Source organism: Martes martes (assembly GCF_963455335.1).
Source record: "Martes martes genome assembly, chromosome: 2".
NCBI lineage: Eukaryota > Metazoa > Chordata > Mammalia > Carnivora > Mustelidae > Martes > Martes martes.
In genome coordinates this window covers 160,075,354-160,101,207 of record NC_137889.1, presented here as the reverse complement: position 1 = coordinate 160,101,207, position 25,854 = coordinate 160,075,354, and the positions used below count along the sequence as shown (strand labels likewise).

At 37.6% G+C, this 25,854-nt stretch overlaps 1 protein-coding gene across 2 annotated transcripts in view; it reads right to left on the bottom strand.

Annotated features, from left to right (window-relative positions):
- TBC1D19 (TBC1 domain family member 19) overlaps positions 1–19,180 on the bottom strand; it is a 161,249-nt gene extending 142,069 nt beyond the window's left edge. For both annotated transcript variants that reach the window (XR_013966477.1, XM_080797659.1), the window contains exon 1: positions 18,955–19,180. Coding sequence is in view for 1 of the 2 variants with exons in the window: in XM_080797659.1 (XP_080653785.1) it covers positions 18,955–19,053 (99 nt within the window). In the remaining variant the exon portion in view is untranslated. The remainder of the gene's footprint in view (positions 1–18,954) is intronic.
- Between the last annotated feature and the right edge of the window lie 6,674 nt (positions 19,181–25,854).

The following is a 25,854-nucleotide window of genomic DNA, read 5'->3' as shown; positions in this document are numbered from 1 at the left end:
AAGGAAGGTAATTATAGAGCAGTAGGAAGAGCAGATGTTTCATAATTAGGTGTTTGCCCTATAGATGGATCACTCAGATAAAATTTATCTCTGGTAATAATTCTTATTCTGGGAAACACCCAATTTAGATTCTTCTAGGTAGTTAAGTGTTAAAGTTTCTTTTGAGCCTGCAGGATGTTGATTGCCTTCAGCTCAAAACAGTCCACATACGAAAGTGGTACGCTTTGGGGAGACTTGTTCTGAACTCCTTCACTCTTTAGAAGTGCCCTATAATATAACAGAAACCTTCTGCTTAACCTTCTCACTGTTCCTATATTGGGAATTCACTCTAGTCTTCCCACCTTGAGTGCTAGCCAAGCTTTCTCTACCCCCAGCTGTGTCCTTTCACTATGTTTATATCCTAGTATATGCCTTTGAATTTACATTCTTCTTTCAATAATTAATTGAACACTTCCTATGTGCCAGTTGCTAAATATAAAAAGAAAAATAAGACATGATTCTCCGTCACTCTTGAGGAACCTACAATATATTGAGGGACATAAAAGCTGGGGTGCTTGGCTGTTTCAGTCAGTAGAGCATGTGACTCTTGATCCTGGGGTCATAAATTTGAGCCCCACATTAGGTGTAGAGATTACTTTAAAAAAAAAAAAAGCTAAGAAAAAGGGTGACAAATAACTGCTCTTTCCTGCATCAATCCACATTCTTCTCATTAACATCTCTGTTTTGGACGTTGTCTAATTTTTCCCATCACCACCACATAAGAGGCTCAATTAAAACATGCTGAATTGGGTATCTTCTTCCTTCCTAATATTTTTGGTTCTTTATGAAATGGTAGACCAAATCTGTTTCTGTAATCCAAGGAGTCCCAGTGGATATGCATTGTAGCCAGGAATGAGTTTTAGTTACAAATTGGAAATTTTGGCTCTGTACAAGCTGACCATGCCTAATACCCAATCTGTGTTGTATAATTCAAACCCTGCTCTGGTTTCTCTCACCTGAAGATAGATTCCTCTCTGGTTTTCTTTTGCTGACATCTCAGAGCTGACCCACTTTTCTGCCAGCACTGTCTGTCTTATCCCTCTTATTCCACATCTTTACTTCTTAGCCTCCTTTCATAATATACTTTATGCCTGAGCCTGTCTTCAGTTCACATTTAGTAATCAATCTTTTCTCTCTTGTTTCAGCTTGGCCTTACCTAATTCAAAAACCCTATTTGACCTTCTCTAAGCAAGTCAGTCCTGAAATAAAACGCAAAAAGATATACTTACTTATTCAAAGTAAACCCATATTTTAATAGGTATCTTGCCCACCATCCCCCTGCCCCCAGTATATAAATTCTATGGGAAAAAAGGCTTCTTATTTTGAAATGCTATATACAATAATTCATTTCCACACTGTTGTTAGAAGATGGGAGAGACACTGTAAAGTATCCCCTAAATTGAGAAGGCACTTTGATGGTACAACCACTCTGGAAAACAGTATGGAGGTTCCTCAAAAAGTTAAAAATTGGGTTACCCTACAATCCAGCAATTGCACTACTAGGTATTTACCCAAAGGATACAAACATACTGATCCGAAGGGGCACATGCACCCTGACATTTATAGCAGCATTATCAACAATAGCCAAATTATTGAAAGAGCCCAAATGTCCATTGATTGATTAATGGATAAAGAAGATGTGGTATATATATACAATGGAATATTATTCAGCCATCAAAAAGAATGAAATCTTGACATCTGCAATGATGTAGATAGAGCTAGAGTGTATCATGCTAAGCGAAATGAATCAGTCAAAGAAAGACAAATACCATATGATTTCATTCGCATGTGGAATTTAAGAAACAAAACAGAGTAACAGAGGGGATGGAGGAAAAAAAAGACAGAGGAAGGCAAACCATAAGAGACTTTTAACTTTAGAGAACAAATTGAGGGTTGCTGGAGGGGAAATGGATGGGGAATGGGCCAAATGGGTGATGGTATAAAGGACAGCACTTACTGTGATGAGTACTGGGTGTTATAGGTAAGTGATGAATCACTAAATTTCATTTCTGAAACCAATATTATACTATATGTTAATTAACTAAAATGTAAATAAAGAATTGGTATCAAAGCAATCAATCAATCAATAAAAGAGAGGTAGAAGGCACTCTGAGACAAGAAAATGAAACTCCATACAAGTTACATAGAGTTTTACCAGGTAACTTACTGATGGGGATGGCAGGCAGATGACAATTCAGGCACCATATAGCTATTCTCCACAAAGTCTAGACCTTTGTCCACAGATTTTTATAGTGTGACAGAATGTGCATAAGGGCACTATAGTGAGATCAAAGGGTCTGCATGCACCTCATAGGCTTTGCATGTACCTAATTAACAGCTAACCTTGAATTAGATCTTGTGGTACCACCTGTGCATCAGAAAGGAGAAAGACTGTTATCTTTTATGGATTCATGGGAGGTCAAAGCAAGCTTCCCCCCATCTTAGCCTTGGTGGGCATTTCTAAGTTATGTATACTAATCTCCAAAGAGCCAGGAACACACAGCTCCAAGAATGATCATCCAGTGAATATGAACAAAATGAAGGGACAAAGATGGAGTCAGTATTGTGAGCATTCCTACAATTGTCTTACTTTCCAATATTGAACACAACAAAAGCCATGACAGATACAAGTAAGAAAGACACAGTCCTTGGATCACACCAAACACAGTCAGAGTCCCTGAATTATTAATTTTATATCGACTGCAGTAGTCCAATCTAAAGCTTAACAATATATATGCCAAATCCTACCCTAGAGAGAAAAAAAAAGACAGAAGATGGAAGTTCTACTCATGGCACAGGCCTTTCAATATCAATATATGTTCTAAGGCACCTGCATGGCTCAGTCAGTTAAGCATCTGCCTTTGGCTCAGATCATGGTCCCAGGGCCCCGGGATCAAGCCCCACTCTGGGTTCCCTGCTCAGGGGGAAGCCTCCTTCTCCCTCTCCCTCTGCCCTTGCCCCCTGCTTGTGCTCTCTCTCTCTCTCTCTCAAATAAATAAAACCTTTAAAAATATATACATGTTCTATCTATGTCTTACAGAAAATATAGTTAATTAAAATTTATTTAAATCCATTAAATTTTCATTTCCTTAAAATAAATGATAAATGAATGCCAGTTTCTTCTCTTTTTATGATCTCTAAATTCCTTACACATGTATGCATTTCTGATATGATAAATGAAAAAACAATATTTGAAATATAATTTCTTAAGTTTTTTAGTAGGGACATTAGCATTGAGATGCTCTGGGGTTCTAGACTTATGACAACATCCTATCAATTATATTATTCCTTCTCTCTCCAAAGCTTATCTTCTTTCAGGTTCCTTCCTTTCACAATTCTATTATTATAATAACAATCAGAGCAACAGGATTTATTAAACACTTAATGGAATGCAAATAACATTTGAGGTTTTACACAACATCCATTTTAAATACAATAATGAATGATACAAAATAACAATGCTGATCTTTGTGCTAAACATCAAATTTAGATTAGGTTATCAAGCTATTGTCTAGAGGATGAGCAAGCAAATTCGATTTTAAGAGTAAGTTGACTTCATAACAATAACTCAAGAAAAAAACATCGTCCCTTTCCAGAAACACAAAATTCCTTGTTATCCACTAAGATCTTGATAATTAAACTTTAATCTACAAAAGGATATATTAAAATACAGTTTAATTATACTATTAAAAAAGGAGTGCTGGGGCACCTGGGTGGCTCAGTGGTTTAAGTGTCTGCCTTTGGCTCAGGTCATTAACCCCGGGGTCCTGGGATTGAGCCCCATGTTGGGCTCCTTGCTTAACAGGGAGCCTGCTTCTCCCTCTGCCTGCTGCTCCCCTCCTGCTTGTTCTCTCTCTCTGTCTCTCTGACAAATAAATAAATAAAATCTTTTTTAAAAAATTGCTAATGGTGGAGGAAAAGTCTAGATATCATTTATATTTCTCTTTGAAATATTCTGTGAGATTTTATTTTTCTAATTAAGTTGAACCAATACTGCTCTAGCATTTTCACAGCATACCCAAACAGACAAAATGAAGATAGTACAGAAAAATGCTGGTGGCAGAAAACTGCCCTCATGATTAAAATTGTAAAGGCATGTAAGAAATAGCCAGTTGTTTAAAATTATGTTACTAAAACTGACTATAGAGTTGCCTTTTAAGAGTTAGCTTATTTCTATTAAATGTCTTCATTAGTGGATATAAGCTAAGGCAAAGTTGTCAACACATTTTTTCAGGTTCAAGTTTGTATTAATATTAAAAGATCTGTAATTATATACTTTTAAAGTATCAATCTGTAATATTATGGATCTTTTACTTTAGGTATCTTAAGAACCAGCCAAATATTAGTTGAGTTCCCATGTAATCATCTCCTTACCCCGCTTTATCTTTCTTTCTCTTCTCTTGCCCTAATTTTTATTATATCAAAGCAATTAGCTGATGTTATATTGCAGACACATTATCCTTTACTTGAAATTCTCTGAAAGCCAATGTTTTTTCATAACTGAATAGGTGGCATAATCGGTCCTGACTTTAACTCATTCGGCAGCAAAATCTGATCTGACCTGAATTGACATGAGACTATTTATAGTCCTTATTTATCACAATTAATGTGAAAATTCACACATTTTGTTACAGAAATATTAATTTGTATAATTACAAGGTACTACAAGACCATGGTAGGGATATTAAGTAACACAGAATATGCCTAAATTATCCTTCTAAAATTTGAAAAAAATCTGAATTCCAAAACATACCTGGCCCCCAGATTTTAGATAAGGGATTATGGGCCTGTATTTACCTGTAATACTATCATCTCTCCATGATGGCAGAACTTTATTTTATTCGCTATTGTATCCCCTGACAGTAGAACTGCGACTGACATATACTAAATATTCAATAAATACTTGCTGAATAATCAAATAAATAATCATATTTAATTAATGTAAGTGGAGTTCAAAATAGAAAGCAACAAATATACTTCCTCAGGGCAGTAATCTCCAAATAAGGTTATATTATACACATGTCTTTAATCTCTTACTTGCAATTCTGAAATACAAAAAGCTTTAAAAATAAAAAATTTTGTCATTGTTGCTTACTCTCTAGAACTTTTAAGGTTTTTTTATAAATTGCAAAATAGCTATTAAGTTATTAGATCTCAAGTTTGAAAAAAAAAAGAAATATTTAAAGGAAAAAACCTTTTCAAAGAAAAGCAGAGTCCCACATAAGACTCTGAAGGTTAGGATGCTTTCCATAATCTTTTATCACCTAGTGCAGTATCTGGCACATAGTAGATATACCACATATGTCATTACAAACAACATTAAAGAAGAATCTGGATTTATTCCATTTAATAAATACATGTTGAGCACCTGGCTCATGCCAGTCATTTTGGTAGGTGTAAAATACAGCAGTTCAGTGAAGACATACTCTCTTCCTGCTTTCATGAAACGTATACTTTAATGGGGAAAGCAGACATTTAAAAAATCAATACAGGCATGATAAATATTACAAAAAAGAAAGTTCCAGGTACTATGGGCCACTAAACTGGGAGATTATAGAAGACCTACAGAGCTTAAATGCTCTTGGCTGAAATAGTAGAGTAGGTATGATCAAGGATTTTGACCATTTTTCTAAGGGCCATTAGAAGCCTCAAGGGTTTTAAGCAATCTTGTTTGGACTTTGAAGGAAACCCAAGCTCCCATTCACTAAGCACTTACAACGTGCCAGGCATATTATCTTCTTCAGTCCTCACAAAATGAGACTTACATTTCCAAGCTGATAAAAGAACTGGTGGCTGATCAGGACCCCTGAATAGAACTAGCAAAGCCAAGGCGGGGAGGGGTGGGGAATCAACTATCTAAACGTAGAAGAGAATTGCTGAGAGAACAAGAACTACAGTAACAAATGGAAAAATATTGATAGATGAACTGGTGTCTATAACCATGTTTTCCCTGGAATCATTATTGAGCACAGACAAGAGGCTGAGAATCAATACAAACCCAACATAAAGCAGGGCTACCAACAGTGGACAGAGAAATAAGGACAGTTTTGGCACACAGTTGGAGGTCTTAAGTACATGGCTGGTTTTGTCCCCAAGAATTTTTTTGAATATTAGAATTCCTTGGAGTAGAAAGTTAAAAATCTAAGGAGGAAACCTGTGAAAAAGTTTTTTTTAGCAGTCTGACAAGAGAACCCCACAGGGTGGGACCCACAGGGGAAAGGACCTCTAGAATACATCGAATTCTTATTTGAAAACTTGGAGAGCCAGGAAAGAACTAGAGGAAGATTGAGCCTAAGAGGCTAAAACTCAGCCTCAATCCAGAACATTTCCTAATTGGATTACAGTAACCAGTGACAAGAGTATCTTCCCAGTGGAGAGGGAACCCTCAATAAAGTAAGATATCATCTACAAGCTATACAGTTTTTCACACACAATGTCCAGCATCAAATAAAAATTTACTAGTCATGCTGACAGTAAAAATCAGATAGACAAAAACTAAGAGAAAATAACACCACAGAAACAGATCTACATGTGATCCACATATTGTTGTTAAATAAATTACGAGCTATATGTTTTTTGAAAAAAGAGGAAAAAATGATCTGTCCTACTGTTTTTTCGGTTTCTATTTCATTGATTTCTGCTCTGATCTTTATTAATTCTTTTCTCCTGCTGGGTTTAGGCTTTATTTGCTATTCTTTCTCCAGCTCCTTTAGGTGTAAGGTTAGGTTGTATATTTGAGACCTTTCTTGTTTCTTGAGAAAGTCTTGTATTGCTATATACTTCCCTCTTAGGACTGCATTTATGCATCCCAAAGGTTTTGAACAGTTGTGTTTTCATTTTCATTTGTTTCCATGAGTTTTTAAAATTCTCCTTTAATTTCCTGGTTGAACCATTCATTCTTCAGTAAGATGCTCTTCAGCCTCCATGTATTTGAGCTCTTTCCAACTTTCCTCTTGTGATTGAGTTATAGTTTCAAAGCATTATAGTCTGAAAATATATAGGGAATAATCCCAATCTTTTGGTACCAGTTGAGACCTGATTTGTAACCCAGTATATGATCTCTTCTGGAGAATGTTCCATGTGTACTCAAAGAATGTGTATTCTATTGCTTTAGGATGGAACACTCTGAATGTATCTGTGAAGTCCATCTGGTCCAGTGTCATTCAAAGCCCTTGTTTCCTTGTTGGTCTTCTGTTTAAATGATCTGTCCATTGCAGTGAATGGGGAGTTAAAGTCCTCCACTCCTACTTTATTAATATCAATGCGCTTATTTAATTTTGTTATTAATTGGTTTATATAATTGGCTGCTCCCATGTTAGGGGCATAAATATTTACATTTGTTAGATCTTGTTAGATAAGCCTTTTAATTATGACATAGTATCCTTCCTCATATTTAAGTACAGTCTTTGGTTTAAAGTATAATTTGTCTGAAATAAGGATTGCTGCCCCAGCTTTCTTTTGATGTCCTTTAGCATGATAAATGGTTTTCAAACACCCCACCCCATTTTCCATCTGGGGGTGTCTCTGGGTCTAAACTGAGATCCTTGCAGACAGCACATTGATGGGTCTTGCCTTTTTATCCAGCCTGATATTCTGTGTCTTGATTGAGGCATTAGCCCATTTTCATTGAGTAAATATTAAAAGATATGAATTTAGTGCCATTGTATTACCTGTAAAGTCATTATTGTTTCTGCGTGTTGTCTCTGTTCCTTTCTAATCTATGTTACTTTTGGGCTCTCCACTTAAAAGATTCCCTTTAATATTTCTTACAGGACTGGTTTGGTGATCACAAATTTGTTTAGTTCCTGTTTGTCCTGGAAGCTTTTTGTCTCTCCTTCTATTTTGAATGACAGCTCTGCTGGATAAAGAATTCTCGGCTGCATGTTTTTCTCATTTAGCTCCCTGAATATACAATGCCAGTCCTTTCTGGCCTGCCAGGTCTCTGTGGATAGGTCTGCTGCCAGTCTAATGTTTCTACCCTTGTAGGTTACAGACCTCTTGTCCTGAGCCACTTTCAGGATTTTCTCTTTGTCTCTAAGATTCGCAAGTTTCACTACTATATGTCAAGGTGTCAACCTATATTTATTGATTTTAAAGGGGAATTCTCTGTGGCTCCTTGTGACTTGAACACCTGTTTCCCCCTCCAGATTAGGGAAGCTCTCTGCTATAATTTGCTTTAATACACCTTCTCCCCTCCTCTTTCTTTCCTCTTCTGGAATCCCAATTATTCTAATATTATTTTGCTTTATGGTATCACTTATCTCTAAAATTCTCCCCTCAGGATACTGTAGTTGTTTATCTCTTTTTTTTTTTTTCTCAGCTTCTTTGTTCTCTATCACTTTGTCTTCTATATCACTAATTTTCTCTTCTGCCTCATTTATCCTATCAGTTACAGCCTCCATTTTTTATTGCATCTCCTTAATAGCCTTTTTTATTTTGACTTGATTAGATTTTAGTTCTTTTATTTCTCCAGAAAGGATTTCTCTAGTGTCGTCTATGCTTTTTTCAAGCCCAGATAGTATCTTTATAATCAGTATTCTGAACTCTAGTTCTGACATCTTACTTATATCCATAGTGATTAGATTCCTGGCAGTCAGTACTGCCTCTTGTTCTCTTTTTTGAGGTGAGTTTTTCCATCTTATCATTCTTGCATAAAGAGGTTGTTTTTCTATTTGTAGAGCTGCAGCTATTCTTTTCTTAGATCTCCAGTTGTGTTCATAAGTATTCAGAATGATCTGATAAGTATCTAGCTGAATTCCTGGGACCAAATGAAACTAAGATTTCCTACTCATCCACCATCATAGACAATCTCTCTCGAGGGATTTAAATTACACATAAAAGGCATGGCAAAAATAATGAAGGGAAAAAGTCATAAATGAGTAAAATGTTCTAAGTTCTAGCATTAGCTAACAGGGAAACAGTAAAGTGATCATTTATATGAGACTATAATTATTCAAGAATAGATTCTGTGACCTCTAAGATAGCTATTTAAAGAATAGTAAAATAATGTGTAACTATCACATTAATGGAGAGAAAAATAAATAATAAAATATTTGAATAATATCTGAATAATCAAAACAAAAGAGGGAAAACAGAATATGAAGCAAATGGATCAAATAAAAAACAAATATTAAGACCAATAATACAAACTAAATAAGTAACATATAAATACAAAACTAATGTGAGCAAACTCATTAAATACAAATAGACTAAATAACACAATTATAAGACTATGGCTATTAGACTGGATTTTAAAAACAGCTATAAGATGCTAAAGTTTTCAAGAGACACACTTTACATGCAATAATAGTAGAGTGAAAATAAAAGTATAGGAAAAGTCATACCATGCAACCACTAACTAAAAAAAGCTGGCGTAATTATACTAATATCAGACAAAACAGACTCTATGGCAAGAACCTCACTAGAAATAAAGAAGGACATTTCATAATGATTAAGGGGTTAAGCTATCAGGAAGATAACACAATGTAAATCTTACACAACCAATAAAACAGCCTTACAATATAGAAAGCAAAAAATTGAGAGTATTAAAGAAATAGACAAATATATAATCATGGTGGGAGATTTTAACATATTTCTTACAATTGCTAATAAAACAAGCAAAAAAAAATCTCAATAAGATTATAAGAAAGTTAAACAGCATAATTAACAAGTGGACCTCAGAGGCATATGGAGATAAACCTAACCCAACAGGGACAGTACACACATTCTTTACAAGTGCACATGAAACATTCAGCAAAACTGATTTTACACTGGGTTATAAAGCAAGCCCCTAAAATTTCTAAAATATTTAATCAAACAGAGGACGTTCTCTGACAACACTAAAATTAAGCTGTAAGTTGGTAACAAAAACAGAATATCTGAATTGCATAGAAATTAAGCAATATACTTCAGAATAACCCTTGCATTAAATTAAAAATCACAAAAAATATTAGGAAATATTTTGAATGAAAATATGACTCATTAAAACTATGGGGATACCATTAAAATAGTGCTTAGTGGGGAAAGTATAACCTTAAATGCATATTTTAGAAATGAAGAAAGGTTTCAAATCTTTGATATAAACTTCCATTTGAAGAAACTAAAAACAAAACAAAACAAAAAACAGCTAATCAATCCTAAGGAATGTAGGAAGCAATTAATAAAGATATGATCCAAAATTAAGGCAAAATCATCAAAGCCTAAACTACTTTTTAAATGAGATTAATAAAATTGAGAGACCCTTAGCAAAACTGTTCAAACAAACACACCCCACAGGCACACATATGAATTACCATTATCAGAAACTGTAATTAAATTTTCAGACATTAAAAAAATGTTTATTATAAACAACTTTAGGCCACTGATTTATATCATTTAAATGGAATAAACAAATTCCTCGAAAAACACAGCTTATTAAAAGTCACAATAGGAGGAGAAGTCAAGATGGCGGAGAAGTAGCAGGCTGAGACGACATTGGGTAGCAGGAGTCAGCTAGATAGCTTATCAAACCATTGCAAACACCTACAAATCCAATGGGAAATAGAAGAGAAGAAGAGCAACAATTCTAGAAGCTGAAAATCGATCACTTTCTGAAAGGTAGGACTTGCGGAGAAGTGAATCCAAAGCGACAGAAGACAGACCGTGGGGGGAGGGGCCGGCTCCCGGCAAGCGGCAGAGCAATGCAGCACAAAATCGGGACTTTTAAAAGTCTGCTCCACAGAGGGACATCGCTCCAGAAGCTAAACCGGGGGAAGCCCAGGCGGGGTCAGCGTAATCCCAGGTCCCACGGGGTCACACTTCAACAAATGGTACTGGGAAAATTGGACAGCCACGTGCAGAAAAATGAAATTGGACTATTTCCTTACACCACACACAAAAATAGACTCAAAATGGATGAAGGACCTCAATGTGAGAAAGGAATCCATCAAAATCCTTGAGGAGAACACAGGCAGCAACCTCGTTGACCTCAACCGCAGCAACTTCTTCCTAGGAACATCGCCAAAGGCAAGGGAAGCAAGGGCAAAAATGAACTATTGGGATTTCATCAAGATCAAAAGCTTTTGCACAGCAAAGGAAACAGTTAACAAAACCAAAAGACAACTGACAGAATGGAAGAAGATATTTGCAAATGACATATCAGATAAAGGGCTAGTATCCAAAATCTATAAAGAGCTTATCAAACTCAACACCCAGAGAACAAATAATCCAATGAAGAAATGGGCAGGGGCACCTGGGTGGCTCAGTGGGTTAAGCCTCTGCCTTCGGCTCAGGTCATGATCTCGGGATCCTGGGATCGAGCCCCACATCTGGCTCTCTGCTCAGCGGGGAGTCTGCTTTCCCCTCTCTCTCTGCCTGCCTCTCTGCCTACTTGTGATCTCTGTCTGTCAATAAATAAATAAATAAATAAATAAGAAATGGGCAGAGGACATGAACAGACATTTCTGCAAAGAAGACATCCAGATGGCCAACAGACACATGAAAAAATTCTCCACATCACTCGGCATCAAGGAAATACAAATCCAAACCACAATGAGATACCACCTCACACCAGTCAGAATGGCTAAAATTAACAAGTCAAGAAATGACAGATGCTGGCGAGGATGTGGAGAGAGGGGAACCCTCCTACACTGTTGGTGGGAATGCAAGCTGGTGCAACCACTCTGGAAAACAGTGTGGAGGTTCCTCAAAAAACTGAAAATAGAGCTACCCTATGTATGACCCAGCGATTGCACTACTGGGTATATATCCTAAAGATACAAATGTGGTGCTCCGAAGGGGCATGTGCACCCGAATGTTTATAGCAGCAATGTCCACAATAGCCAAACTATGGAAAGAACCTAGATGTCCATCAACAGATGAATGGATCAAGAAGCTGTGGTATATATATGCAATGGAATACTATGCAGCCATCAAAAGAAATGAAATCTTGCCATTTGCGATGATGTGGATGGAACTAGAGGGTATTATGCTTACTGAAATAAGTCAATCAGAGAAAGACAACTATCGTATGATCTCTTTGATATGAGGAAGTGGAGATGCAATGTGGGGGGGTTGGGGGGAGGTAGGAAAAAAAAATGAAAGAAGACGGGATCGGGAGGGAGACAAAGCATAAAACGCTCAATCTCAAAAAACAGACTGAGGGTTGCTGGGGGGAGGGGGGACAGGAGAGGGTGGTGGGAATATGGACATTGGGGAGGGTATGGGCTATGATGAGTGCTGTGAAAGGTGTAAACCTGGCGATTCACAGACCTGTACCCCTGGGGATAAAAATACATTATGTGTTTATTAAAATAAATAAATAAATTTAAAAAAATAATGCCACATTGAAAAAAAAAGTCACAATAATAGAAATAGAAAATCTTAATATTCCTATATCTATTAAATTTAATGTTATTAAAAATCTTGCCAACACAATATTAAAGAATAAGAACAAAGTTGGAGGATTGATACCACCCAGCTTCAACCTATTATAAAGCTACTGAAATCACAGTGTGGTAATGGTGAAAGAATGGACAAACAGATCAATGGAATAGAATAGAGACCCAGAAATACCAACACAAATATAGTCAACTGATCTTTGACAAAAGAGCAAAGACAATTCCATGGAGCAAAGATAGCCTTTTCAACAAGTTATCAAATCGTATTCAAACAACTTGACATTCACATGCAAAAAAAAAAAATCTAGATACACACCTCATACCCTTCACAAAAATTAACTCAAAATGGGTCAAGGATCTAAATTTAAAGCCCAGAACTACAAGACTTCTACAAAAAGATAACATAAGAGAAAACCTAAGTGACTTTGGGATTAGCAATTAATGTTTAGACACAACACCAGAAGCACAATCCATAAAAGAAAAACAATGATAAGATAGACTCCACTAAACTTTAAAAACTTCTTTGCAAAAGATATTGTTAAGAGAATGAAAAGACTAGCCACAGATTGGGATAAAATATTTGTACAAGACACAGCTGATTGAAAAACAAAACAAAACAAAACCAAAAAATGTGCACCCAAATTTTACAACAAACTCTTAAAACATTAAGAACATACAATCTAAAAATGGGCAAAAGATCCAAACAGAGACCTACCAAAGAAGATATATAGATGGTGAATAAACATCTGAAATGATGCTTAGTATCATATGTCATTAAAGAATTGTAAATTAGGGACGCCTGTGTGGCTCAGTTTGTTAAGCACCTGCCTTCAGCTCAGGTCATAATTCCAAGTTCCTGGGATCAAGTCCCACATCCGGCTTCCTGCTCAGCAGGGAGTCTGCTTCTCCCTCTGTCTGTGTTCCACCTACTTGTATATGTTCTCTCTCTGACAAATAAATAAATAAAATCTTTAAAAAAAATTGCAAATTAAAACAACAGTGAGAATATCACAAAACACCTGTTAAAATGCCTAAAATCTAATGCACTGATAACACCAACTGTTGATGAGGACGTGGAGCAACAGAAACTCATTCACTGGTAAAGGAAATGGAATATGGTATAGCCACACTGGAAGATAAGTCGTCAGCTTCTAACAAAGTTAATCAGTCTTACCATACAAGCAGTCATGCTCCTTGGTATTTTATTTCAACACAAAAATTTACACAGGAATGTTTTAGCAGTTTTATTCATAACTGCCAAAACTTGGAAGCAACCAAGACGTCCTTCAATAGGCGAATGTATAAATGACCTGTGATACATCCATACAGTAGAATATTATTCAAAAAAAAAAGCTATCAAGTCACAAAGAGACACTGAGGAACACAATGCATATTACTAAGTGAAAGAAGCCAGTTTTAAAACGCCACATACTGCATGAGTCCAACTATATGACATTCTTCAAGGTGAAACTATAGAGACAGAAAAGTCAGTGGTTGCCAGAGGAGGTTGGGAGGAATAGAGGGAGGGATGAGTAGGTGGGGCACAGAGGATTTTTAGGGCAGTAAAACTATTCTATAAGATACTGAAATAGCAAATATATGACATTACACATTTGTAAAAACCATTAGAACTGTACAACACAAAAAGTGAATCCTGATGTAAACTATGGATTTTATTTAATAATTGTGTATATAGATTGGTTCACCAATTATTAGAAAGTACCACATTGATGCAAGATGTTAATAATAGGAAAATTGTGTACAAGAGAAAAGGGAATATATTGGAACTCTGTACCTTTTGCTCAATTTTGCTGTAAACCTAAAACCATTCTTAAAAAATGAAATCTGCTAATAAAAGAGAAAAAAAAACATTCCCAAAAGAAAATCTAAGACACACAGTTTATTGGAGAATTCTTCCAAAAATCTAAGAAATAAATAACACAATCTCATAACACTCTTTCAGTGAACAGAAAATAAAAAAGGAGAGACCACTTCTCTACTCATTTTATCAGGCCAGCATAACCTTGATATAAAGCTTTTCAAAGACATTATAAGAAAGGAAAATTACAGACCAATTTTTCTCATGGACATAGATGCAACCCTTTAACACTTGTTATTGGAGTCCTACTAATATACAGGATGTAGAAAGCCAGTACAAGAATGTTTCTCCCACCCTAACAATGAGGAAAAAAAAAGGTAAAATCTACCAAATCTTATTTTGTTCTTGACCCCATCAGAAAACTGAAGTTGTAGACAATCAAGTGAATTAAATTTCAAAAAAATAACAAGCCTCTCCAAAGACAGAAGAGACTCCAAACTATTTCACCTTTGGCAAAGCAGAGGAGGAAAAAAGCAAAAAAGAAGAAATCAGTTAAAATTTTAACTGTAGTACGTATGTGGGCTAACATTTCAACTTAAAATAACTAAAAGCTCAAAACACATGGGGGGTGCACCTTTGGCTCAGGTAACGATCTCAGGGTCCTGGGAGAGGTCATGATCTCGGGGTCCTAGGATCGAGCCCCGCATCGGGCTCTCTGCTCAGCAGGGAGCCTGCTTCCCTCTTCCCCTCTATCTGCCTCTCTGCCTACTTGTGCTCACTCTCTCTCTCGCTCTCTCTCTCTGTGTCAAATAAATAAATAAAATCTTAAAAAAAAAAAAAAAAACCAAACACATGAGCAATTATACTCACATTCATTCTCTTTTCCATGGGTCTCTAGCTGGTGCTCATCCAAAAGAATGGGGGCAAAGCCAGGAACTGCAGAGAGCCCTCTTTTGTGGCACAGGTGCACAAGAAGGGATAAACTGCCACTCTAGGACAGGCACAAAACCATGCTACCTTGCCTAACTTTCCACTCATTTAAGGAAAAGGCCTTAAACTTCTGAGAGAGGGCTCAGAAAACTTCCCGCTCTGAAGACAAGGCAATAATTAATTGTTTCTGGGGGTGAGATGGATTAAAAAATGATCTTCCTCATGGGAATTTAAGAAAAACTCTCCTAGGCCCAGGATCCTACACCAGTAGGATCTACACCAGATCCTACAAAGCAGAGGTAAGCCAGCACTAGTGAGGATCAGCAATCTCTCTTTCACCCAACATCAGCAACAAATACAAGACAGAGTTTGGTTGCCAAGGGGAGAAGAGAAAGGAATGCTCAGAAAGACCCACTCCCAAGGCACATGGACTAAGACAGGACCAGCATAATAGAGAATGCCTGTACCTACCATAAGCTTAGGACCCATAAACAAACAGCATTCTACTGCTGAGGAAAAGATTAAGAGCAGGAAGAGAGACTTCTCTCTGTGGCAGAGGCAAACAGAGGCAGACGAAAGCACAGGATGTAGAAAAAACACTGAGAAAAACCTTCCAGTCCTCCAGGGCCCTTTCTAAGCACAAAGTTACATCAGCCCACCAACTTCGAAGCCTATGGTACACTGAAGCTAATGACAGTAATAACAAAACTCAAGCCTAGCTTGATCCCCAGCTATACTGCCTGAAGCTTCCATACTCAGTAAGCCTCCACACTCACTTAAACAAAATTGCCCCTCTACTTGACTACTCTAACTGACATTTGCAGAATACCAAGAACAGAATATTCATTCTTTTCAAATGCACACAGAACATTCAACAAGATAAACAACCTGAATAGCTCTGCATATATTTTTTTACTTAAACTTTTTATAAAAAAGTTTCCCACCAAGAAAACTCCAGGCCCCAGTGACCTTACTAGGAAGTCCTCCAAGTATTTAAGAAGGAAGTAATATTAATTCTATACAAATTCTTCCACAAAATAGAAAGGAGGGAACACTTCCCAGCTCAACTTATGAAATCAGCATTACCTGATAACAAAATTAGATGAAGATGTTAAAACTACAAACTAATATTTTTCATGAAAATATTCACATAATCTTCAACAAAATACTAGCAGATCAAATCAAGAAATATATAAATAAAGGATGATGCATCAAAACCAAGGGGAATTTATCACAGGAATGCAAAATTGCTTCAACATTCAAAACCAATCAGTATTATTTGCCATATCAACATATTAAAAAAGAAAAATCACATGAGCCTCTCTACAGATACAAGAAAAGTATCTAACAAAATCCAACATCCATTCATAATAAAACTCTCAAAAAACAAGGAATAAAAGGGAGCTCCTCAACCTATAGAACACATCTAAACACCACTGCAGTAGAGACACTAGGCAGTGTGACAAGGCAAAGAAAGGAAAAAAGAAAAGAAAGAAAAAAAAAAGCAAAGAAAGGAAGGAAGGAAGGAGATGAGAGAAAGGGAAAGGAAAGAAAGAAAAGGCATACAGAATGGAAGGAAGAAATAAAACTGTCTTTATTCACATATGACATATGTTCTTAGAAAATCCTATGCAATCTACAAAAAGTGGTACTATAACTAATAAGTAAGTTTAGTGAGGCACAGGATACAAGGTAAATATACAAATATCAATCATATTTCTGCATACTAACAACAAACAACTGGAAAATGAAATGAGAAAAAATCAGCATTTATAATAGCATCAAAAAATATTTAGGGGAAAATCTAAACAAAATATTTTCAAGATTTGTATACTGAACTATAAAACACTGACAAGAAAAAAAACAAAATAGAAATAAAGAGATAAAATACGTTCATAGGCAGAAAATTCAACATTGTTTACATGTCAATTTTCCCAAAATTGATCCACATATTCAACATAATCCCAATCTAAATCCCAGCAAACTTTTTGTAGTAATTTACAAGATGACTCTAAACTTTAATATGGAAAAGTAAAGGATGTAGAATAGCCAATACAATTTTGAAAAAGAGGAACAAAGTTAGAAAACTATCTGATTTCAAGACTTTCTATAAAGTTACAAAAGTCAAAACAAATAGATCAGTGGAGCAGAGCAAAGAGCCAGAAATAGATGTGTGTTGTGTGTGTGTGTGTGTGTGTGTGTGTGTGTGTCCTAAATCAATTTTCAACAAAGGTACCAACAAAATTAGTGGAGAAATGAAGATGTCTCAACATATAGGTACTGGAAATAGGTGTGGTACTGCACATCAATCTATCTATATCAAAAAATTAACTTAAAATGGATCACAGACCTAAATGTAAAATCTGAAACTATAAAAATTCTAGAATGAAACATAGGAGAAACTTTTTGAGACTTTGGGTCAGGCAAAGATTTGTAGGTAGGGCACAAAAAACCACAAATCATAAATGAAGAAACAGATTAAAAAATGGTCATCAAAATAAAAAAAAATTTGCTCTTTGAAAGATCTAGTTAAGGAAATGTAAAGATATGCCACAGATTGGCAGAAAACAACTGCAAGATGCATGGCTGATAAAAGACTTGTGTCATATATAAAGTATCCTTACAATCAAACAATAAGAGAACACCATTTTTTTAATGGGCAAAAGATTTGCACAAACTACTTGAACAAAGAAGATATTAACCTATGGTAAGATGCTCAGTATCATTACTCATACAGGAAATGTAAACAAAGCCACGATAGGATATCATGGTCCTACCAGAGGAATGTAATTAATAAATAAAAATTGATAAAAACTGGTATCAAGTACTAATTAGGATGCAGAGCAACTGAAACTCTCATAATTGCTGGGAGAAAGGCAAAATAATACAGCCACTTTGGAAAAGTTTGGCAGATTCTCATACAATTAAACATACACTTACCATATAACTCAGCAACTCCCACCTAGATATTTATCCAAGAGAAAAGAAAACAAATATTCAAGCAAAAAGCCTGTATCAAAATGTATATGTCAGTTTTACCCATAATCTCTATAACTGGAAACAGCCCATAGCTGTAACGGAAAATACCCAGCAACCAATGAATGGATACACAAATCAGAGTACATCCAAACATGAAATATTACTCAGCAGTAAAAAGGAACAGAACTAGCGAAATACCAACAATATGATTAAATCTCAAAAACATTATGCTAAGTGACAGAAACCAGACACGAAAATTCACATACGGTACGATCCCGTTGACATGACATTCACACAAAAAGGCAAAGACCAACCTCTGCATCCAAAGAAACCTAGCACCTTGGGAAAACACTCCGTGAACGCTGATGGAGAGAAAGAGGAAGGAATCACTGCAGGGAGGATAGAGTGCAAGAAGGTGACAGACTAACGGTGAGCAAAAAAAAAGCCCCTGGGGGCCAAACGCCCCCCAGGACGAAAAATGTGAGGGAAGGCGTGGCCCCATCCTCCTCTACTGATTCCAGAAGCTTAAAAAACTAGACCCTGGAAAGGACTATGGTATGAGTGAACAGCCTCGGCATTCTCTGGCCTAAAGAAAGGCGGGATGCGCCCCACCCTTCTTTAAAAATCTACTACCCCACGCGCGAGGCTGAGCAAGTGGAGCTTGCACCCGCAAGGGAAGCTTTTCCGTGCCCAGGAGCGGAGCCAGGGAGACGAGGACGGGCTCCCGCCTAGGTTAGCGGGTTGCAGGCGGAGTGCAGGCATCCCCGCGGCCCCGCCCGTCTCCGTCCCTTCCCGCCCGGCCTCACTCACCCAGGCCTGCCGTTCCAACTGAGCGTATAAATTGGAGCCCTTGAGCTTTTGGACTATCTGGGCAATAATGAGAGACAGATCCGACTCCTCCTGCAACATTTCCGCTGCCCTAGCCCGCCAGGCCGCGGGGACAGCTGGCGCGGGGAGAACGGGCTACGGGGTCTCACTCGGGGCCAGTGACACTTCTCCGGGACCTTCTTACGCGGGGACTCCTCCAGCGGGCGTTACCAGGCAACTGCCGAGCCGTGAGTCCGTTCCTCTCCGGTCCCCCCGGCGGCTGAAGGTCCCAGCGCCTGAGTTCCGCTGGCGGAAAAAAAAAGACTCGTTGGGGGTAGCTTTTCATTCCATTGTTCCTGCTTGGTTTACATCAAAAAGGAACAAGAAGAGCTCTTTTCTCCAGAACTGCAGTGCGTCTAATGGGCAAGGCGAACTCAGAGTCGTGTATTTTTGTGTTTTATTATAATGGAGCATGCCTTCCCCACCTTTGAATCTCTGCAGAAACAGGACTGTGCACACAGTTACACGGGAAATGATTGCCAAGAATTATCCGGCTCTGACACTAGCTGTGTATCCTTGGGTGGGGTGCTTACATCTCAGAACTCAGTTTCTATCTCTGTAAAATAACGGAAGTTCACAATGTTGTGATGATTAGCTGAGGTAACAATTGTGAAGGTGGCTAGCTCTGTATGTAACAATTCATTTTTTATTTCCTCGTCTCCTGTTTCTATTCTCTGGGGTCTTATGCCAGGAATAAATAGACATCTTCTCCTCAAACAGCTACAACTTAACCAAGAGGGATCTATTTATTAATAGGCTTTCTGTGACGCCTTAGCCATTCAAGGATGACTAAGACACTGTCCCAGTCCAAAGGATGTACCATCTAGATGCCTCTTCTTCTATGTATTTATCCATTCAATCATTATTCAAAATTCATTCAGCTTTCAACTTACTGAGCACTTACATACAAGAAACAGTGTGGGCACAAAGGTAAATAAAACATGGTTCTTGCCTTCAAATAAACATATAAAAAGTTTTTAATAGAACTGGAAGAAACAGATTTAGCTAATTGAATGGCATTCCCAAAAGCAACTAGAAAAATCCCTGTGGAATAATATAAACATTAGAATAATCTCACCAATATAATCAAGAATTAATTTCAAGTGTGAGTATGCATATATGTTAAGCAAAGCAAAGGTAAAATTCCAAGAAAACAAACCAAGATTACTGCAAAAATTACTCTAGCTTAACTACATTAAACTTTAATGTAATATTGAATCAGATTCTCTGATTCAATAGGCTTCTTGTAAGACCTGTTAATCTGTTTTCTGGCAAGTTCCAAGGAGACTGTGATGCTGGTGGTTCAGGAACTACACTCTGAACACCAAAGGAATAAAGCTGGTACATGATAGAAATTCTAAAGAACTGGACCTTTGGCACCCATGCACAACACCTTGGCACTCATAACACCACTGTTCAGAATAGTTCAATGGTAAATACAGATTCCAAATGACCTATTTGGTTATGTTTGTTTATTAAAAACAACTTTGGAAAGAGGCAGGCAAGGGGAAAATAGTACTTAAAGTCAATTAATGATAGACTCCACAAAACAGGTAGTTTCTCTACAAAACATTCCCTGCACAATTCAGAATTTCTGCAAGTTGTAGATGAGTAAATCTCCTCAACCCTTTACAGCCTCTCCATCCCCAACACCCCCATCCATGAATCTCCAGGACGAATCTCACTTTGAAAAAAAAAGGGAAACTATGGAGAGAGTTCTTTTTGAGATTGGAAAGGGGAAAGTGGTTAATAACTAAAGAGATAAGAATGCTTAGGTTGAAGAGGGTCATAAAGCCTAGGGAGAAAAGAAGATGAAACTGTGGAGTGGAAGAAAGCCATGGTACCTGGAGTCAGAAAACAACCTTGCTTCTTCTCTGCTTGTACCCTTGGGTCTCTTCCCCCTCTCAGAGTTTCCAGCTTTTTTGTCTGTAAACAAGAGGATAAAATAATGACCTGAGGGGACACTCTGGGGAAAGATATAGCTATTGTTAAAATATCTTTTAAAAATATGAATAAATGAATTATTAAAATTGAGATAAGTAAATAAAAATAATGCTCAATGCTATTGACAAGGGAATAGAAAGTACAAAATTGTAGTAAAGTGTGTGAAAGTGCCCAGCACAATTTTTTGTACAGAGGCTTTAAGAAGGTTTTTTTTCCCCTAAGGAGAAAACAGTTTGCAGTCTTATGGCAACAATTAAGAAGTTTGGATTTGGTTCTGAAGACATGCCCAAGCAAACAAAACAAAACAAAACAAAACAAAACAAAACAAAAAACTTAATCCTAATAGTAAAGATTTGTTTCCTACACTCATAGAAGCAAATGTGTTAGGTTATAATTCAATTCTAGAATGCCCTCTGTTCTCTTTTTCCAGTACAACTTAGCAAAAATTTTCAGAACACCTGCTCTGTGCTAAGAAAGACAAGGAATACAAAGATGAGTAAGAAAGGGTCCTTTCTTCTAAGACATTCTCAGTCTCAAAGGGATGGTGAGGTCAGTATACAAAGAGCTGAAATGTTAGGCCACTTTAGACTCCCACCTATGTACCTGGAAATTTTATTACTCTAAATTCGTTGTCCAGTAAGAAGCAAAAGATGCAGATTTCCATCTCCATCTCGCCAGCATAACTTTGCCTTGGAAATCCTTATTCTACTCAGGGTAGGGAATTGGGAAAACACTCTATTTCTGACATTTTAGAGTGAACCATGACCCAACCTAAGAGATGAATAGCAAAAGTAAACCACTGTCATCTGAGTAGCTAAAACTTTATGAACAGAAACAAGAGTAAAATAAATACAGAGAGAATTCTCCTCAAAATCCCCTCAAATTCAAAGCAAACTCACTTTTGGGCCAACAGGTGTAAGGTTCTGGGCTCAATCCTGCCCTTTTCCAGATCTGCTCTGCTTTGACTTATTTTATATATAATATTGTGTCAGACTTCACTGTGGGTGAGGGGGAAGAGAGGAAACCACTAACCAGTGGCCTCACATGAGCAAAGATGAGGAGCACATCCGAAACACCTTGTGAGCTCAACACAAAACTGAGGCTTGCATAAACTCCACAATCGGCAATGAAGTATGTTCAGCTGTTGTTTTAGGAGACATTGCTATTAGCATGCTGTATCTGCAGAATAGATTGAATTGTATGTTGTCAGGAATTTATTTAAATAAATAGAAAAGTATTTTCGTGTGTGTTGTGTGTACCACAAATGTCACAGGCCTCCTTGTCTTTGGGAACAAATGAGCTCATTGTGGTACCAGTTATCTGTCACTGGATTGTTAGTGCCCATATGCTAGCACAGGACCTCCAGCTCCTCTTCCAAGTCTCTTCCTGTTACTTCTGGGAGTCCTCAGAAAGTGGCACGTGTGTGCTGAGGAGCAAATCTGGCTGTGATCTGCTCTGCCTGCTTTGGTGGTATCTGAGGTCTCAAAGCTACTGTCCAAGGTGCTGCTTTTTGGAGCTCCCAAACCTGCAAAACCCCAGAGATGCTTACATTCCAAGTCTCACAAAAACCCTAAAAAACAAAGCCCCTTACAGTTCTGCTTGCCACCTCTCTTTGCAAGGTGGCCAGATCTCCTTTCTGAACCAACGCTGAATATCAGACCATGCTACTGGATGAGAGCAGATTTTGCTACCCCAAAATGGTTCTCTTTGGCATAGAGATTACTTTGAACTAAGGCCAATTAAAACCCAGGAGATTCACAAAAAGTTCTTTATTCAACTGCTTAGATTGATATTGGAAAGGGGACCTGTACCAGGAAGAGAGCTAGTACTAGAGACATCGTTTTCACTAAGAAATTTATCTGCATAGGAAGTTGTCGGAAAAGGTTGTCACCTTTGTTTCCTAGGCATCTTCTTTGCCTTCCTGTGAATAGCATTCTCCCCTTTGTACACCAAAACCCCTACCTTTTTCCTTAGCTCAGGACGTCATATTTTTAAAAAACTGCCCTTTGAGTCTTCATATCTCTCCAGTATCCATTAAATTTTGTTTGTTTTCCTCCTGTTAATCTTACTTATACCAATTTAATCATTAGACAAGCCAAAGAGTCTAGAATGAAAAAGGAAAAATTTTTCTGCCCTACACTATACTCCATTTCACCATCTTTCCTGCTTCTGGCCCCAGGCACTTATGTGTAAATGGGGAGGATTGGGCTATTGGTTCCATAAACACTCTCAGGGACTGTGTTGGTTTCATGTTAAATATAAAACTCATGAGAAAAATCCAAATAACAGTGGTTTAAGTCATAGGATACTTATTACTACCAACAAGTCTAAAGGAATGTACAAAGGCTGTCCACAACATCATCAAAAATCTAAGCTCTTTCCATTCTGCCCTCCTTAGTATGTTGCCTTCACCATTCAGCTTACTGTCTTAAGGTGGCTGCTGCAGTTCCAAATATGACATTCTTCCACCACTGCCTGCAAAGGGAGGCAAGAAGAAGACAAAATAAAGGAGTTCTCAATGACTTTGTATGTCTCTTCTTTTTCTGAGGAAATATTATTTTTCCAAGAAGCCCCCAAGAAGACTTTCCCATGCACCTTATTGCCCAAAGCTGAGTCACCTGACCACCTGTAACCACAAGAGAGTGGCGAGAAATGATCTGGTATTTTATCCTCAATCGTGGGAGAAAGGTGAAGGAGAAGAATGGGTTGTTGATTCTACCATGTTGTTCAAAACAACTTCAGGTCTCAGATTGGCATTGTGATATGAACGCTTGTAGCTGAGCATTCCTGACTGACATTCAGGCCAATTGGACCACAAATAAAGTAGAGCTGAGCAATAGCCAGATCATTTATTATCCACAAAGTTGTTTGTATGAAGTTCAGTCTGGAATCTAAATTATAGTACTTATTGATGTGACATTTTCTCAGTATTATGGTGACATTCTAAAAGCTAAAAATAAATAAGGTTGACCCATTTGCAAAATAAGATCTATAAGTAAAAGATTGTGTGACAAGAACAGAATATTTGCAAGTGTTATTACTTTTAAAAAAGACAAAATTGATGACTTGGGAAGAAAACAGCTTGTTCATAAATAACTTTCATGAAGTGCTCCCTACCTCTAGAATTCACTCTACTGGAATTCTAGGTTATTCTCTCTGGTTGTACAAGCAGAAGTGAGCACTGGAAATAACCTATTCTCTAATACAACCTGTACTTCTTGGAGCAAAAGAGGCTTACTATTGCAAAGTGAAGGATGGCCTAGTTTCTCCAGATACTTCCTCTAGGTTTCAGATAACACAGTAGAGCAGGATCTTGACTCATTTTCTCTTCATTTCTCTAATCATAGCTCTGCTTTCTCACCTGTCCCAGCCAAACTACATCACCCCCCCCACACACACACACTTCCATTCCACGATGCTTCCTTTTTATTCTTTCTTGTTTTGTACAGCCTTTCCTCCATTCCCTCCTGGGAAACTTACATACTGTCTGCCATCTTTTTTTCTTTCCAGTTTTTTTGAAGACATAGCAACATGTACAAGGCAATGTATTATATATTTCTATTCATATACATATATATATGAATAGAACAGCTACAATATTAAGTACTCGAGATCAAATTGAAGGTCGCAGTGGGGCCTGTCCCTGTCTATTAGGGAAGGAAAAATCGTCCATATGGTTGCATACGGGAATTAGGATTAAGTTATACACCTAGAAAGAAGATCAAAACCTATCTGTCACAAGCTTAGTCATCTAGGAGCAGCGCCAGTGAGGAGCAGAGCATGGAACTCTAGTGCGTCACCAGCAGCCCCACTGCAGATGCTTGTTAACAGGAGGGATCCTAGGGAAGGGGCCGATGGGTCTGTTACCAGACAAGCTCCGTGCATTGCAAAGAGCAAAACATGGGCTCTGGAACAAAGTGGGTGTTGACAAGGGTCTTGCCAAGGAGAAGGCTTTCAAGTGGGAAACAGGGGAAAAGGAGGACTTGGCATGGTGCCACCATTTCTTCCTCTTGGGTCTCAGTGCCTTTCACAGAATTTCCGCCAGCACCATGTTGGGACAGAGTACCCAGAGATTCACACACGGGAGCCACTGTGAGGAGGGCCTCGGGAAGAATTTGCCATTTTCAGTGAAAAACAAGTGGCAGTTACTAATTATGATGACTGTGTACTTTGGATCTGAACTTGCTGCATCCTTTCTTATAGCAAAACACCAGCTACTTAAGAAATAAGAATGTTTAGTTAATCCATAAGATAGATAAGAAGAAGAGCCTTATTCTTCTGTTCCTGGTTTGTCCCTGCTGAATGGACTCCACTCTTAGGAAATGGCCTCTTGAGGTGACCCAGAGTCCCTAGCAGAGTCCCTCTTGGGTATCATCTGGGTCCAGAGTGGTCCATTCTGGTGGACTCCAGATGTTATTTTCTCCAGAGTCCCAAAACAATATAAAGTTTGATTCATAGAACTAAGCATGAAATATGTCAAATAACGCTTCTGTTAAGGGATAGGGAAAGTGGCAGAATCAAATTCAGCCCCAAGGAGGAAGGGAGGGGAGGCTGTGATTCATCACTGGTATTTTAGTCACACTCCTGTGTGTGTGTGTGTGTGTGTGTGTGTGTGTTTGTGTGGTGTGACTTAATATCTAAACACACTGGAAACATTTTTAAAGAATATCTTTGACACACCACATCAAAAAGTACTTCCAACTCAAATGACTCACGTGCTGGAACAACTTCACTTGACAATACAAATAAAGCAGACAGGAAACGTAGATGGTGGAAGAACACGTTTTAAGGTATTCAATATATGAGTAAAGATGTAGAGTTTTTAAAATAAATTTTAAGAATTAAAAATTTTAAAAATTACTTTTTGTATTCCTGCAACACATTCTGTCAGAATTAGAA